General features: G+C 39.5%; 1 protein-coding gene across 1 annotated transcript; it reads right to left on the reverse strand.

Annotated features, from left to right (window-relative positions):
- Positions 1–1,196: 1,196 nt before the first annotated feature.
- Positions 1,197–15,058, reverse strand: LOC307011546 (taste receptor type 1 member 1-like; the record flags this gene model as incomplete). Its single annotated transcript, XM_079637341.1, has 6 exons — positions 1,197–2,131; positions 12,279–12,399; positions 13,102–13,314; positions 13,566–14,312; positions 14,448–14,745; positions 14,877–15,058. The coding sequence occupies 6 exons, from the start codon at positions 15,056–15,058 to the stop codon at positions 1,197–1,199; spliced, it is 2,496 nt and encodes an 831-aa protein (XP_079493467.1).
- Between the last annotated feature and the right edge of the window lie 1,412 nt (positions 15,059–16,470).

Consider the following 16,470-nt stretch of genomic DNA (forward strand, 5'->3'; position numbering starts at 1 on the left):
ATTAGTCGACTAATCGATAAAATAATCGCCCAACTAATCGTTTTATTAACAATCGTTTACCCCAGCCCTACCGCTGTCGTCCCGGAGGCCAGCCCCTCCGAGCAGCCCGCTGTCGTCCCTGAGATCGTCTCGGAGCCGCCCACCATCAGTCCTGCCACGGCCAAGAGAGCGGTCTTCCTCTTTTATGGAGTGGTGGTACTGCATGCGTGGAGGAGGCACAGCACGTCTGCCGAGCCTGAGCTTCACGTCACGTCACGTCTGCCGAGCCTGAGCTTCACGTCACGTCACGTCTGCCGAGCCTGAGCTTCACGTCACGTCACGTCTGCCGAGCCTGAGCTTCACGTCACGTCACGTCTGCCAAGCCTGAGCTTCACGTCACGTCACGTCTGCCGAGCCTGAGCTTCACGTCACGTCACGTCTGCCGAGCCTGAGCTTCACGTCACGTCACGTCTGCCGAGCCTGAGCTTCACGTCACGTCACGTCTGCCGAGCCTGAGCTTCACGTCACGTCACGTCTGCCCAGCGGCGCCCTGTTTGAGCGAACCATTTGACTTCGACGGGAGTTAACACGTGTGACAAAGATGACATTACAGTAATTATTGCAGTGAAAGCAAGTAAAGTTTTATTGTCCCTGCTTTACATTACATTGTTACATTACATAGTGTTGATGCAAGCATGTAAACAAAATCTTTTTAAATATCTAAATTACTCTTTTTATTCTCAAAACTCACATTGTATCTTAATGCAGATTGAGCTCCAGAATAGATTCCCTACTTTGCTTATGTGTTTCTGTAACATTGTGGTAACATAATAGTAAAGATTCTAAGCCACTAACACAGAGTTTAAGAGTTCACATCCTATCCACCTTATTTTGCAACTCGAAAGTAAGCTAATCTCTGTGAATGTGTGAGACATCTGATTCATTAGCCTCTATAGGTAAATAGTACACTTTTTGTTTAAAAAGTAAACAAAAAGAATAACAAAGTGTAGTAAACAGTAAAACGATTTGTGCTACAAATCAGTGTGTTTATGATTATGATAATAGATTCAGATATGATAACAAATTCCAGTACAAAGGACTGTTTTTGTGCAGCTAAAATAACTGGAAGCGGATGAGACCTGAAGCTTTGCACATTCAAGTTATAAATAGCAGCATCTGCTCTTTTGTTGAAAAAATAAGGTATATTAGACTAATGTCTAAGTCCTACTAATGGTTTGGGTGTAATTCTGAATAGATGTTTGAAAGTATGCGGGAGTGTTCTTTTGTGGTTGGAATATTATGATGTAAGATTTTGGTATGAAATAGCTAAAGAGAATACCATTTATACTAGATATCTGGGCTATTGCATTCAAAAGGGTGACATACTCGCTTTTGACAGAGAGGTATGCTGTGAAGTACACAATCCAGCTAAGATAGTACAAAATTAGACTAAAGGTTATTGGTTTGGCCTCATTGTAATTTTTCGGCAGATCTCTTCCCATGTAAGAAAACAGGAGACACAGGAAACCAAGAAACCAACCTATGAACACAACTATGGTTAATGTTATAGAATTCCCCATTTCACAGGTGAGCAAAATTTTTTCTTTAAAAGTCCATGAGTCAGCGAAGGGTTTGTCAGGAGAGACAGTCATCCATATCACAAAAGAAATTAAATGAATGGCAGAAGAAAATGCGATAAAGAGCCACTGTCCATTGTGCTTTACCCAAAGACTGTGCACCTTAGGGAACTGAGCTGCCATTTTAAAAACACAAATAATTTGAAAGGAACGGACAGTCAAACAGGAAATACAGACAGTGAAGAAAAATGTAAATATGACATTTCTCAGGAGGCAATGTGCAAATGTGGGTTTTCCAAAGAAAAAGAATACACTTATGCTAGACATGAGCAAACATATCAACATAAGAAGACACATGCTACCACCAGCAGACTTCACCACTGGTGTGTTGTAATTGTAGGAGAAAAGGCAAAATATGGCAATGAGTAAAATAATTATGCATATGGCAGAAACCATGACAGCGATGGAGAAGATTTCTGTGAACTGAAGATAGACAACAGAACGTGTCTTACATTTTGTGCTGCCTTCATCAGACCATTCATTCTCTGCACATGGAAAACAGGTATAGGGGTCCCCTGAAAAACAGTAAAATAATATGAATGTTTAGTAATAGTGTCTTCCAAAAGCTTTGTGAAAAAGAAGTACAGTACACTTCAGCATACTTTTAAATACGGTACTTATTACACTAATAATTTAAAAGAATATACTTAGCTTTAGTACTATTTTCACAAGTTTTCATTTTCTAACGTCTTAGTACAAAAATACAAACTGTTCCACACAGCTAGTCATTCACTTGAAATCTGTATGTTTCTTTCCACATGCTAATTGTTTCAAAACACAGCCGTTCTTAGTTTATTTTAACAAAATAACTCAGGATAGACAGAACAATGGCGTAAACGCAACATTAACAGACAACTGAACAGAACAAAACACAGGGCAAACAAAGGAGCTAATGAGATGATTAACTTGTTGAAATTCTGCAGCAGAGCAATGACATCTCAGATCATTATCTAGTCTTGATACTCCATTTAGCCAAGGTTGCAAAGCCGACTCCGTGTAACAAATATGTTAGAACTATCACTTCTGCAACTAAAGATTGCTTTATTAATAATATTCCTGATCAGTTTCATCTCCTCAGCATCCCAGATAGCTTAGAAGAACTCGATATTGCGACAGAAACTTTTGACTCAATCTTTTCCGCTGCTGTTCACTCTGTACATGCTACTCTTAGGAGATATCATTAGGAAACATGGAACTAGCTTTCACTGTTATGCCGATGATACTCAGCTGTATATTTTTTCATCACCTAACGAAATTAGTTAATGCGTTCATGACCTCAAGGCTAGATTATTGTAATGCTCTACTTGGGGGTTGCCCTGCACGCTTAATAAACAAACTACAGCTAGTTCACAACGCAGCAGCTCGAGTTCTTACCAGAACCAGGAAGTATGACCATATTAGCCCCGTTCTGTCAACACTGCATTGGCTCCCTATTAAACATCGTATACATTTTAAAATATTGCTGATCACTTACAAAGCACTAAATGGTTTAGCTCTGCAGTACTTGAGCGAGCTCTTAACGCATTATAGTCCTTCACGTCTATTGCAATCTCAAAATTCCGGCCAGTTAATAATACCTAGAATATCAAACTCGACTGCTGGCGGTAGATCCTTTTACTATTTAGCTCCAAAACTTTGGAACAGTCTTCCTACCATTGTCCAGGAAGCAGACACACTCTGCCAGTTCAAAGCTAGATTAAAGACACATCTCTTTGACCTAGCATTCACATAATACACTATAGACTTCTATAATTCAATGTTAGGCTGCATAGATTAGGTCAGCCGGAACTGGGAACACCTTCCATAAATCCTGATGGACTCGTTACATCATAAGAAGAATGGCATCTACGCTAATTTTAGTGTCTTTGTTTATCCCGAGGTTTTCCCGCAGCCTGCCGGATCCAGGCCGTATCCAGCAGTGGCGGCTGCTGGTCTTTCAAAGAGGGGAAGCTCATTTTCGGCCTACATTAAAAACTTGTCCATTTATTTAAAAGTAAATTCTGCCCTACGTTCTTTTTCAAGAAAATGCACTGTGACCCTGTCGTACCAACTAGGCGTCTTTTCCAGTGACTTGACCAGCGTCTTCTCAATGGCCAGCAAAGCTAGGCTGCTTAAACGACCTTGGCCCATTGTGTTACGTGTGTAGGACTTGAGCCGCTTTAAACAGGAGAAGCTCCTTTCTACACCTGCAGATGTAGCTCCAATTGTTGCCACTAATGAGAACAGTTTGTAAAGCTGAGGCATTGCACTGTCCAACTCCATGTCTTTGAGGAACACCAAGTAATCGCACAGCTTTCCCCTATTACCCTGCAAGTCCTGATCTGAATACAGGACTTGAAGTTCAGACCTCAGTCTCCCTGAATTGAAGTGATGGCCATAACTTTTCAGGACACTTTGGAAGGCCTCCTCTGGAAATTCTTGTCTCATGTCATCAAATTTCCCTGGATTGACTAACTCTAGGAAGAGCATACTTTCCAAATTTGAAAAACGTTGAGGAATCTGCTCCAAGATGTTATCAAGGATGGCCATGTACAGATTTCTGTAGCGCTATTGGGGATCCTGCAATTGGGTCAGACGGCGCTTTCTCATGGGCTCATCTCGTGGGTCTGATGTGAGATCTGCTGTTTTGGCATAAACAGCTTGGAAAGCCCCCTCTGACCTTTTCTCTTTGACAAATGCAAGAAGAGACTCAATTCTTTTCTTGCAGTAAAAAACATCCATCGCCCTCTGTTGGACAACATCAAAGACCACATCAGTCTCAGAGAAGATTTGTTCATATGTGTACAACATGAACACAAACTAAAATTCCTCCAGTTTCCTCAGAAAGCCTTTGGCACAATCCAGTGTATCATCATCCATTGTCGTATCTGCAATGATGTTTTCAAATGTCTGAAGGAGGCCATCATAATTGTTTGCCACAGTGCTCACTATCCGTGATGTGAAATTCCATCGAGTAGGAGCGTTTCTGGGCAACCTTGAACAGCCTGCAGACTCCAGAAAAGACGTCCTCTTTGTGGATTTTGAAAAAAATGTGCCAAACCCAGAGAGTGATGCAAAAAAAAAATCTGCACTCAGGCAAGCATTTAGCCCCCTGTGACAGCACCAGATTCAGTCTGTGTGCATAGCAATGCACAAACATTGCACTGGGGGCTATTACTTTCACTTTGGCCTGCAGACCATTGAGAGCTGAAGCCATGACAGCAGCCCCATCATAGGTCTGTGCCACAAGCTTATCCTTAAAATTGTAAGCCTGCATGTTCTCATTTAAAACATCAAAAACGGACTGAGCATCTCGCCCTCCAGAAACATCAAAAAATCCAATAAAGCGCTCCTGAATTTTACCTGCACTATCCACATAGCGAACAATGACAGAGAGTTGGGCACGGCAGGATATATCAGTTGTTTCATCCACCTGCCATCCAAAAAAGGAGCATCCTGAATTTCATCTCTGATCTGATCAGAAATGGTGGCTGCAAGAGCAGAGATCAAGTCATTTTGAATAGTATGGGACATACCAGAAAACACATTTGAGGACTCAAATTGTGTGGACAGGACAGAGTCATATTTAGATAATGTTTCTGTGAACTCCCTGTAATTCCCCTTGTTGGATGATTCACTACTCTCATCATGTCCCCTAAATGACAGCTCCTGTCGGCCAAGCAAGGATGTTACATCAATAAGGCGGTTTAGAAAGGCTGTTTTGTTTGACTGTTTCATTATGTTTAGTCACTAGAATGCGAGCACCTTCATTGATTGCATGCTCAACCCTGATCCTGCCCATGCAACTTAATCTTGCACATGCACTCACATGTTCATTGCTCTTTTCATGTCTTTTATATGCCCTGTCAAAGTTAGACAGATCTCCAAACCCCACCTTTGACCAAACAACACATCCGTGAGATGGTTTCATCAGGAGGCATGGCCAGCAGTACATTTTATTTGTCACAGCACTTCCAGTCAGCCAGCAAACTTTGTCATACCAGGAGAGCTGAAAAGACCTGTTATTTTTCCCTATCTTTTGCACTAAATCAATCTTAGGTGTTGATCTGCCCTGCTGTTTAATTCGAATTGTTTCCTCGTAAGGAAGACTTTCAAATGGCTTCGCCAAAATCAGGTCAACAATATTAGCACTGTCTGCCATCGTGCGCAGTTTCACGCGTATGACGCTAGCCTAGCCTAACGTACTAATGAATGAATGAACGAATTACAAACGAACGATCTAACATATATATATTAAACTTGGTAAAACTGAAACAAGGAATGTGGTGTATAATTGTGTGAAATGTATGATGCAAATTGGCTAGCAATTTCGCCAAACAAATATCAAGAAATAGGTTGCAGCAGTTTGTCTTTCGACTACACTTGAGAAATCCGCGATGGGACTGAGCGCGAAATAGCTTTGAGTGACTTCTTATTGTACAGATCGCTGTCAGTCAAAAGGAGATGCAGTCTTTCGACAGATCCATCCTCCAATCATCACGCGGAAGCCCGGAGTCCGGGCCAGCCAACTCCTCATTCACCCCCAGAGACGCTGAGCGTCCGTGGGCGGGACATAGTAGCAGCATTTATCCAATCACCATCTAGTTTCGGATCACTGAAAAAAACTGTTCAAAGCAGCCCCATTGAAGTCAATGGACGCTCAGCTTCAACAGGGAAATGCACTGTGACGCTGCGGGAATGTATGAGAAGGAGATCGAGTCAGTCGAGCTACTATATGAAGCTGTTTGTGAACGAACTCGTCTTCGAGATGAACGCATTTTTAGTCAATAAAATGTTTACACAATAGTACATATTTGACCATTATTTTTTTGACATTATAGGGGAAGCTGAGCTTCTGATCTGACGAAGGACCTTCACCTAAACAACGCAGTGCTGAAGTGCCAACTAGTCTCTCCCCTGTGAAGGATCCTTTTACCACTCTACAGATAAAGCGTTGTCGGGATAATTTCGGTTTTGCGTATCTACCCTGAAGTGATAAAATTCTGTCTAAATTGTTTTCTGTTTTGTAGGGAATTACAAACCTGCGCACATATATTCAAATGCGCATAACTATAGAATTAATTTTTAATGCACACGTGAGCGCCATCAGGGTTTCTCACAGGTTCGCACTTGACTTGACAAGACATGCCTGCGCGTTGAAGTGGAACCTCTTCGTCAACTGGTGCTCTTCTCGCTGAGAAGACCCCTGAAATTGCCCGATCAGTGTCGTGCTTTCCTTCCTAAAAGAAGGGTTGGAGCGAAGGCTGTCTCCCTCCACCCTTAAAGTGTATGTTACCGCTATTGCCGCACATCACGACGCAGTCGAAGGTAAGTCCGTGGGAAAGCACGACCTGGTCATCAGGTTCCTGAGAACCAGGTTCCTTCTCCTCTCGTTCCCTTTTGGGACCTCTAAGTGGTTTTAACTGCCCTGCAGAGGCCCTTTGAGCCTCTGCAATCAGTGGAGCTTAAGTTCCTGTCAATTAAGACAGCGCTCCTGGTTGCATTGGTCTCCATTAACAGGGTAGGGAACCTGCAGGCATTTTCCGTTGACGAAGCGTGCCTGGAATTCGGGCCGGCCAATTCTCACGTGATCCTGAGACCCCGGCCTGGATATGTGCCCAAAGTTCCCACCACTCTCTTTTGAGACCAGGTGGTGAACCTGCAAGCGCTGCCCCTGGAGGAGGCATTCCCAGCCTTGGCACTGCTCTGTCCAGTAAGCGACCTCCGTGCTTACATAGACAGAACATAGTGTTTCAGGACCTCAGACCAGGGGCCTCATTTATAAAACTGTGCGTAGGATCCTTACTAAAAGTGTATGTGCGCCCGAAAGCCAAAAATGGCATGCGCAAAAAAATACTCCGACTTATAAAACCGTGCGTACGCCAGAACCTGCGCAGAATTCACTTTATAAATCCCAGTCAGCGGAAGATTGTGCGCACATGTGTCTCCTCCCTGAAATAACCATATATGGAGCTTACAACACGGAGTTTTGCATATCATTTGCATATGATTATTCATCCACGTGATAACATGTTTAAGACATTAGGAAAATATGAAATATGGATGTGCCGTCACATTACATTTATACAAATCATTTAGTAGCCTATCCTTGCCTTGCTTTTGAATAAATAAACCAAATAGTGTAAAATACATTTCAGATAAAGTTTTTCTTTTTAAATAGTATTTTTAATTGATTTATATTTTTAATGGAAACAGATAGACCTTGTTGTGCATTTATATTTGCACAATCTGCTACTATCATGATAAGCAATTATCTCTGTAGTTAAAACATTAAAACACGGCATGCCAAAGGAAAAGTGTTCAAAAGCATTGCATCCACCACAAATATTTATAAGCTATTTATTGAATATATATATTTTTTTTAACTTTTCAGTAAATGTCATGTAAGTGTTTAACTCCATTAATGAGAATGGCATATGTAATCTAAATGTTTATATCAGAAGTAAAACATAGTTTAAATCAATATTTTATTTAAAAGTGTTATTGTGAACATGTACTGTATTGATGATTGGGACTCATAATGAAGATTTACGGTTTTACTTCATCTGCCGTTAGATAGGCTATATGCGTCAGTTTCACTAAACGGCCCAACGCGCTCGCTGGAGCAGACATTTAAGAAGGGATGGATATTTGCTTCAAGTGATAGGCTTGGTGAATGAAATTACATTTGTATTATTTTTCTTTATATGTATCATTTTAATTTCGATTTTCTGTCTAAAAGTGACCAAAAATACATTTAACTCCAGCTCACCATCGGTGTCGCCAAACTGCTCCGTCGCCAAAACTCTCTCTCCAAGCATAGGTTGTCTCACTGATAGTGGACGCCATTGCTTTGGCATACCAGCAGCAAGGTTGCCTGTGCCCCCTTGGTGCAAAGGCTCCACCTGGAGTGGGGCTTCCTCTTGGGCTCTAGCGCATGGCTCCTCGCTAACAGACATCTGCAGAGCTGCAGGCTGGGCGACACCCAACACGTTCGCGAGATTCTACAATCTCCGAGTGGAGCCAGTGTCCTCTCATGTACTCGCTTCAACCAGCCGGTACTAGGACCTGCTCAGGTGTCTTCGCTTGCGATATTCTCCTCAGGTGAGCCTCCCCTAGAAGCCCTGAGTTCCTCCTGCACTGTTGACGTCAACGCCAGAGTTATGTCACCGGCAGCTTTCGCGATTGGCTAGATGCCGCCATGTGCATTGTTCCCCCATTGGGCGACCCCCACATGTGTATTTCCACTGTAAGCCTCTCTGAGCATGTGTCTTTCCCTTGGCAAGCCACCTTGCTACCCCTGGGGTTCAAACATTCCACCCTGCGGGCTGGACAACCCAGTGTTTTTCCATATGCAGCCCCCCTCCAGGTCATATGTGTATTCTGTATGCTATGCAAATTCCGCAGACCCATGGCATTTCTTTGCCATTGGTTCGTTTTTAAATTCTTGAAGATGATAGGCTTTCTAAGCGAAACCCCATTTGTTGTCATTGACGTAACGTCTCCGATCCCTACTCAGGGAAAGAGGGCTACAAACGTAACCAAGACGTTACCACTGTCTTACTGAAAAATCTTTTGTTAATCAGCACTGTGGCCCTATTACCTAAAATTGTGTCCATTAATGCAGATTGTCTGTTGTTCTTACTACTTTGAGTAATGTTGAAAAGGATGTAGCAAGATTTGTTTTTCAAACTTTAATGTTACATCAGTCATTCACATAATGTACACGCTGGTACTGATACTGTATCAGTACCAGCGTGTACATTATGTGAATGACTGATTACTTTTAATTGTGTATCACTGATTACAATGATAGAGTTCTCGAATGTGCACTGCTATAAATTAGCAATATACACATCGGTTTGTTGATGGACATACACTTGTTGATGCTAATGTAGAGGAATTACAGTTGCAACATCTCTTGATGAACGTCAAACTGAGTAACTGAGTCACTGAGAAACATCCTGCTCGAGTCGTCCTTGCGATGGAGGTTCTGGTTGAAAAACTAGCTTTCAATGTTTCATCATCGGACTCACGCTCTTATTGATATGGTAAAATTGACGCCATCATTACTGTCTTTCAGTGTTGTGTGTAACGTAACTACTTTTTCGTGTAAAAAGTAGTGTAACGCGCTACTACTGAAAATTTGGTAACGAAACGTACACTCTTAGAAGAAAAGGTTCTATATAGAACCTTAAAAGGTTCTATATAGAACCTTAAAAGGTTCTATATAGAACCTTAAAAGGTTCTATAGGCGCTTCGTATTTGGAACCCCTAAAAGGTTCTACACTCTTAGAAAAAAAGGGTTCATTGGGGTTCTATATAGAACCATAGGGTTCTTTACTCAACTCCAAAGAACCTTTTATGCTAAAAAGGTTCTATAATGACAAGAAAGAACCCTTTCTTGGGTTCTGTATAGAACCTTTTAGGGGTTCCAAATACGAAGCGCCTATAGAACCTTTTAAGGTTCTATATAGAACCTTTTCTTCTAAGAGTGTAGTTATTTTTTCAATTTGCCACAACGTTACTTTTCGTTACACTATCTTCTCAGCTGCGCGCTCGCAATAGTCACAAGCTCCACACGGTACGTGACAGAGGCTGGTAGCAGCAGAGCAGTCAATTCTGTGAATTACACTGCGCAAACCAAAAGTAATACTACCCACCGGATGAAGAAGGGATTGCATTTAAAACAACAAATATGAAGGATTGGCATATCAAGCAAAATATTATTCGATGATTGTTTGAAAATCGTACCTCTCCCCCACAATGCTCACCGGTAACAGCGTTCGCTCAAATCCCGCTCCGACATTACATCATTTCTCTGTACTGTAGTCTATAGGCCTACGTGTTGTAGCCTAGTCATTAAAGAAAACGATTTAGTTTAATATTTATGTTTAAATAAAAGATTTTTTTAAATATATTATCTATGTTGATTATATGAAAAGTGAAAAGCATGAGTAAGATCGATTGGGAGACAAATGGAGTGGGCAGACATGATTTTGACCACTCCAATAAGTCTCTTTTTGTAGAAAGCCTTTCTTTAAAGTGAATTTCGTTTTGTATCAATTGTATCTTAATTTTAATCAATGTTTCATCAACGAATTGCCTGGATTTAATAAATAAGAAGTAAATATAGCAGGCAAAATAATCAGGACTTTCAGGAGCTCCGTGCCAGTGCGTGAACTGGAGCTCGTCTCATAAATGAACCCAAACTCAGCATATAAGCTCAAATACCTGAGAGATATATAGAAAGCTTGAAATGTGTACTTTTTAAAACAAAACTTCAAAACAAAAGAAAACCGACTATCTGCTTATGTAATCCGTATAAAATGTGCATTTATCTCTGGTGCGTTCATACTGCGAAGATTGCGAGTCAGCGTCAACTTCATCTTTGTTTTCAAGTGTAAATAAACAATAAAATGTCTCCTTGCTATATTTGACATAGGCTATTCATAATCATTACTTTTGCCGGTTCTTTGGGATATTTTTCATGAACGCGTCACCACCGCTCAATAGTTAATATTGTTCTTTGGTGTTCACTTTATACAGGTTTTTCAAATGTTAATCAAACAAAAATAAAAAAAATGTTCCCATCTCAAAATCTCTCTTTTTTTCTAGTTTTTTTTCTTCTAGTTTATCAATAGGTAGAGTTCATAGTAGAACTTTATGTAGGCATATACACAATTTAGGAACAGATATTGGGTTATGCCCAAACTCAAGCAACATAAAAGTAACGTAAAAGTAACGAGTAACGTAAAAAGTTACTTTCCAAAATGGGTAACTAAGTAAAGTAACGGATTACCTTTTTAAGAAGTAACGAGTAACGAGCAAACACTACTTTTTAAAAGTAAGTTCCCCAACACTGCTGTCTTTACAATGTGTACAAGCCTCAGTCCGGAGTTGAAATTCAGTTATGGTAATGGCTGGGCATTTCATTTCCGACATGTGCTGTAAACGTTAGACCAATCATAACAGACTGACATCTGGCCAATCAGAGCAAAGCAGAGTAGGCTGCAGAAAGGAGGGGCTTAGAGAGTCTGAGTTTTTGGATTCTTTGGATTTTGGAGTCTTTTGAGAATCATTGGAAAATGCGGTGATGTGCAATTTGTATTATGAGAAAATGAAAGTGATTTTTGACCTTTGATGCATGTAAACCTGTTGCCGGACACCTCAAAAAATTAATTAGCATAATAGCAACACTTTAAAGTAAAATCCATATTTTTTTGTGACAGTATGTATCCAGTGTGGGATTAAAAGATGTGAAGAAGATATGACACTACCATGATTTTTGTGCATTCCATGGACATCATGGTTTTTATATTGTACAAACTGTATATTCTACCCCCTAAACCTAACCATCACAGAAAACTTTCTGCATTTTAACATTTTCAAAAAACATCACTTAGTATGATTTATAAGCTGTTTTCCTCATGGGGAGCAAAAATGGCCTCACAAGAAAAAGGATTTTGGATATTGCCATCTGTCCTCATAATGTAGGGTTATAGGGTTACACACTCACACATCCTTCTTAAACATTGTGGTTTTGATAATTGTTTTGTGAAATTACTTCTAGTTTTAAAAAATGTAGCACTTTTTGTAACTCCAAAAAATAAAACACTGTAAATTCGAACTGAATGTAAGGTTTATAAACATTTAGTTTTTGGAAACTTAATTTGTACTTACGAGAATAATCCACGTGGCTGTTACGTGGGCATTTTTTACATGTAAAACAGCAACTATAAAAACCTTCAGGTTGCCTTGAAAATCCCTCCTTGCACTCAGCAGAGCAGTTTGAGAAAGGAACCTTTAAAGAATAAGAAAATGTGTTATATAATGTTAAAGTTTTTCTCAACTGATTTTATATATTTTTTCTAAACTGTGTCAGTATTCTTAAACAAGTAACTCATCTGAACATTATATGCAATTTCCATAAATGGACTGCAAATTACAAAATACAAATGACATAATTCCCCTTAAACACCCCCAAAACAAAACAATCTTGCTTCCAAACAAAGAGATCTTTGGTTACAGCTTAGTTTAATGTTTGCCTGTTACAGTGTGATTTTACATTTAAGTACTGAGGAATATAAATTAACTACATGTACTTGCTATAGCAGGGGTTCTCAACCCTGGTCCTCGAGGGACACTTTCTGGCAAAGTTTAGCTCCAACCTTAGCTCAAACTCACCTGCCTGTAGCTTTCTAGTAATCCTGAAGAGCTTAGTTAGCTGGTTCAGGTGTGTTTACTTAGGGTTGGAGCTGAACTCTGCAGGACAGTGGCTGTTTGAGGACCAGGGTTCAGAGCGCCTCGTTTGGTTTATGGTTAGTTGCATGTAATTATGCATCATTTATAGTTATTCATGTAGTAATTACATGTAACAAGGACACATTAAAATAAAGTGTTATCAGATCTTTTGTCAGCTTTATGAAAAAAAATGAATTAACAGAGAATCTGGAATCTATAAAGCTAAATGTTTAGATAAAGGTCTCATCAAATTAAGACTTACAGAGCCACTGTTATGCCAGGGCAGGAGAGAGTTGTTGATTGTAAAAGTAATTTCTGGATATGTATCATATGTGCCCACCATCTCAAACTGTGGAGGATTTACATCAGTGTGCCAGAGCACAACTGCATAGTTGATGGGTGGATCATAATTATCATCATATTTCACCTGACGACCATTGAGTGGAAAATACAACTTCTTAATTTCTCCCACAAGCTGTGGTGAGTTGTGGTACCCCCATTATTTAAAAAAAAAAAAAAAAAGACAATTTATAATATTACTATAACTTTAATAAATTAATATAAATATTGTTTTATTTAGTTATTCAATTATTGTATAATAATTAAATAATATAATATACAATTTCATAAACATATGAAGAACATTTAATTAAATAAAACATTGTTACTTCAATAATGTAATTAATATATTGATCAACTTGTCAAAGTTCAAATGAATTATCTTACCATGTATGGCTTTACCACTGTGTTTTTGCGGCATCCATTCATGTCGCACTGCAGAACCTTATGCAGTGCATGAGCTATGGTGTATATGGCAGCATAGATGGCAAAAGAGGATGTGGGATTTTCATTTATAATCTCCTCTGCGGTCAACAATGTGCAGTAATCACAAACTTGATTACATGTCTTACTCTTACTCTGGATCTCACTCTCTTCTTTATGGGTGACATCAGTTGATCTCCTGTCTTTATAGACAAATTCATTAAATCCAGGCAATGACAACAATCTCTCCGTAATACCAATGATTGTGCCAATTTTCCCAATTCCTGGCTCTCTGGGAAGCTGTTGATTCATAGCCCATGTTTGACTTGCAATCCATACTTTGTCTTGGATGTTGTTTGCTATGGCTGCTTTGATAATTTTGCTTGCATATTGTGGAAGAGCAAAAACCACAATGACATTGATATTGAACTTATCAATCTTTTGAAGTGTTAGACTGTAGTTTGTGTTTAGGCGTAGACTCTCTTCATAGGCCACACAAATGCCAGTATTCCTTATATACATGTTAAACAGCTTTAGTCCGTCTGAACCGTAATCACCTTGGCTACCAAGAAAGGCAATCCAGTTCCATCCAAACCATTGAATGATGTGAATAATCATTTCTATCAGGTTTTTGTTGCTAGGCATTGTTCTTACAAAAGCAGGATACCTAAGTTTGTCGCTTAATATATAGCTAGAAGCTCCATAATTCACCTTTGAAACAGAAGACAACAAAATATTATAAACAATTCATTAGCATTATACTGTAGTAACTTTGTAGTCCTGAACAAAGGGCAGTAAGTGTGTAAGTATTTAATTATGCAAACTATAAAAAGAAGCTGAACTTACCATAGGTATAAGGTTCATTGTGAATAGTGGTGCAATAGTAATAGCTCTTGTGCTTCCATATGGCCCTGTTAAAGCAATCACTTTAGGCTGATAGTAGTTCAGTTTTTCTTTAGGTTTTATTGATCCATTATTTGAGATAAAACTTAAGACTGAATGGAAATTCTTTGTATCAGAACAATGGTCAAAAATTTCATAGCCCAAAGAAACATTGGGCAGAAGAGTGGTGGAGTTATTAATCTCCTCAACGGCAAACCTCATTACTTGCAACATCTGATAGCCAGATCTTGAGGGACTGTGCCTTGAAAACATCAGTGAAGAAGTTAATAGCATGTAATTAAAGTTTCAGTTCACATCCAAATGTGACTATGAGGATATGCTACTTTGATTTACAATACAGGCAACCCAGCTGATAAAAATGTCCTTGCTTACCTGAAACATTCAGTGGTCTCTGGGGAGAACAGGGGCGTCTCATGGTCAATTTCATGTAAAGTGAAAAGGCCACCCAATAAGTAATCTCCTTCCAAGCTAAACTCAGATTTTGAGCAATAAACTTTGAAAAAGAAACAATTAGTAAAGCCAACAAGGAAAATGTAAATGCTACTGAGAGACATTGTATAAGTTGGCCTGTTGGTCATAAAGCCGATGTGCAGTGGCTAGTCGTTTGAGAATCAGGCTTATATTCTACTCTTAATTTTCTTAAAACTCATTTTAATTTTCTTAAACCACTATATTCAATTATACAAATGGCCATTTCCATATCTAAACTCAAAAACCATATGTCAGTCAGTTATTAAATAGAGCATTACACCACAATGCTCATCATAAAAACAAATTTTACAAGCCTGTGTGAAACAAACTGTACCCTTCTGAACTCTCAGCAGTTGGATTAGAATCACTGAGCCATAAAAAACAAAAATACTCTAGGATATGTATACATTAGAGATTTTATGCAACTTCTGTTGAGGTGAATACTGTGGTGTTACAAGTTATTTTTTTAGTATAAAAATAGCTCATGCTTAATGCTGAAAACAATGCTGAAATAGAAAATGCATTGATTCGAATGGCCAGCAACACCATGGCTGTTCACATATACTTTACATTTTTAAATTTGCTTAACCAAGTTCCTGCATAAATTAAATTTATTTTGCATAACTGACATTAATCCAAATGTATCAACCCACAAGTGTCACATTAAGACACTTGTGGGTTGACAAATCACTAGACAAGTCACAAGACATCCCTCTATGTTTGTGAAACGGTACAATGAAACCTGAGGCAGAATTGGTTTACTACAACACTTGGCATTTATTGCACAACCCTGTATATATGTAAATTGGGATTGACACCAAATTAGATATTACATAAGTGTTCATTGAATCGATTGTAAAATCGATTTTCCATCTCTAAAGACGTTTCCATTTTCAACGCCAAATATAGGCCAATCCACGGACAACTAACAGGCATTAGGACGAACGTAAAGAGGGCGCTTGAGACTCACAATATTACTGATGATTTATTGGCATGAAATTTCGTGTACAATTACAAACAGGAGTGTAACATTCTCGAAAAGCAGGGTGGACTGCCATAACATCAATGAAAAACATTACTGCGGGCTTTAACATGGCTGTTTTCACGATTAGAAATGTCAAACAAATTTCACCTACGTAGCCTGTAGCCCGAGTCTGTAAGCTATCTGTAGCCTATGCTTGAAATTTTCTAAATACTGGCGACACCTTATGCAGAAGTAGGCTATAATTTGCTGTTATGTGTGTTTATCAGAACCTGCAGTTGCTGTGTGATGCGCGTTCGCTGCGGGCGTATCGTGACGAGCTGGACGCGCTCTGAGAGAAAGCGCCTTTCAGACAGGGCACGGCATTCGCGGCGCTATTCATTTCAATGGCTTAAGTTGCGAGACATTCTGTTTTGTGAAAGCAGCTCTTTTGTTTTTACTTCCAAAACACACCAACAATTGGTCAGATCTATGCCATTGGACTGTGCGGTTCAATGGCTGAGCCATTCAATA

The sequence above is a fragment of the Phoxinus phoxinus genome (assembly GCF_949152265.1).
Source record: "Phoxinus phoxinus genome assembly, chromosome: 15".
Lineage (NCBI taxonomy): Eukaryota > Metazoa > Chordata > Actinopteri > Cypriniformes > Leuciscidae > Phoxinus > Phoxinus phoxinus.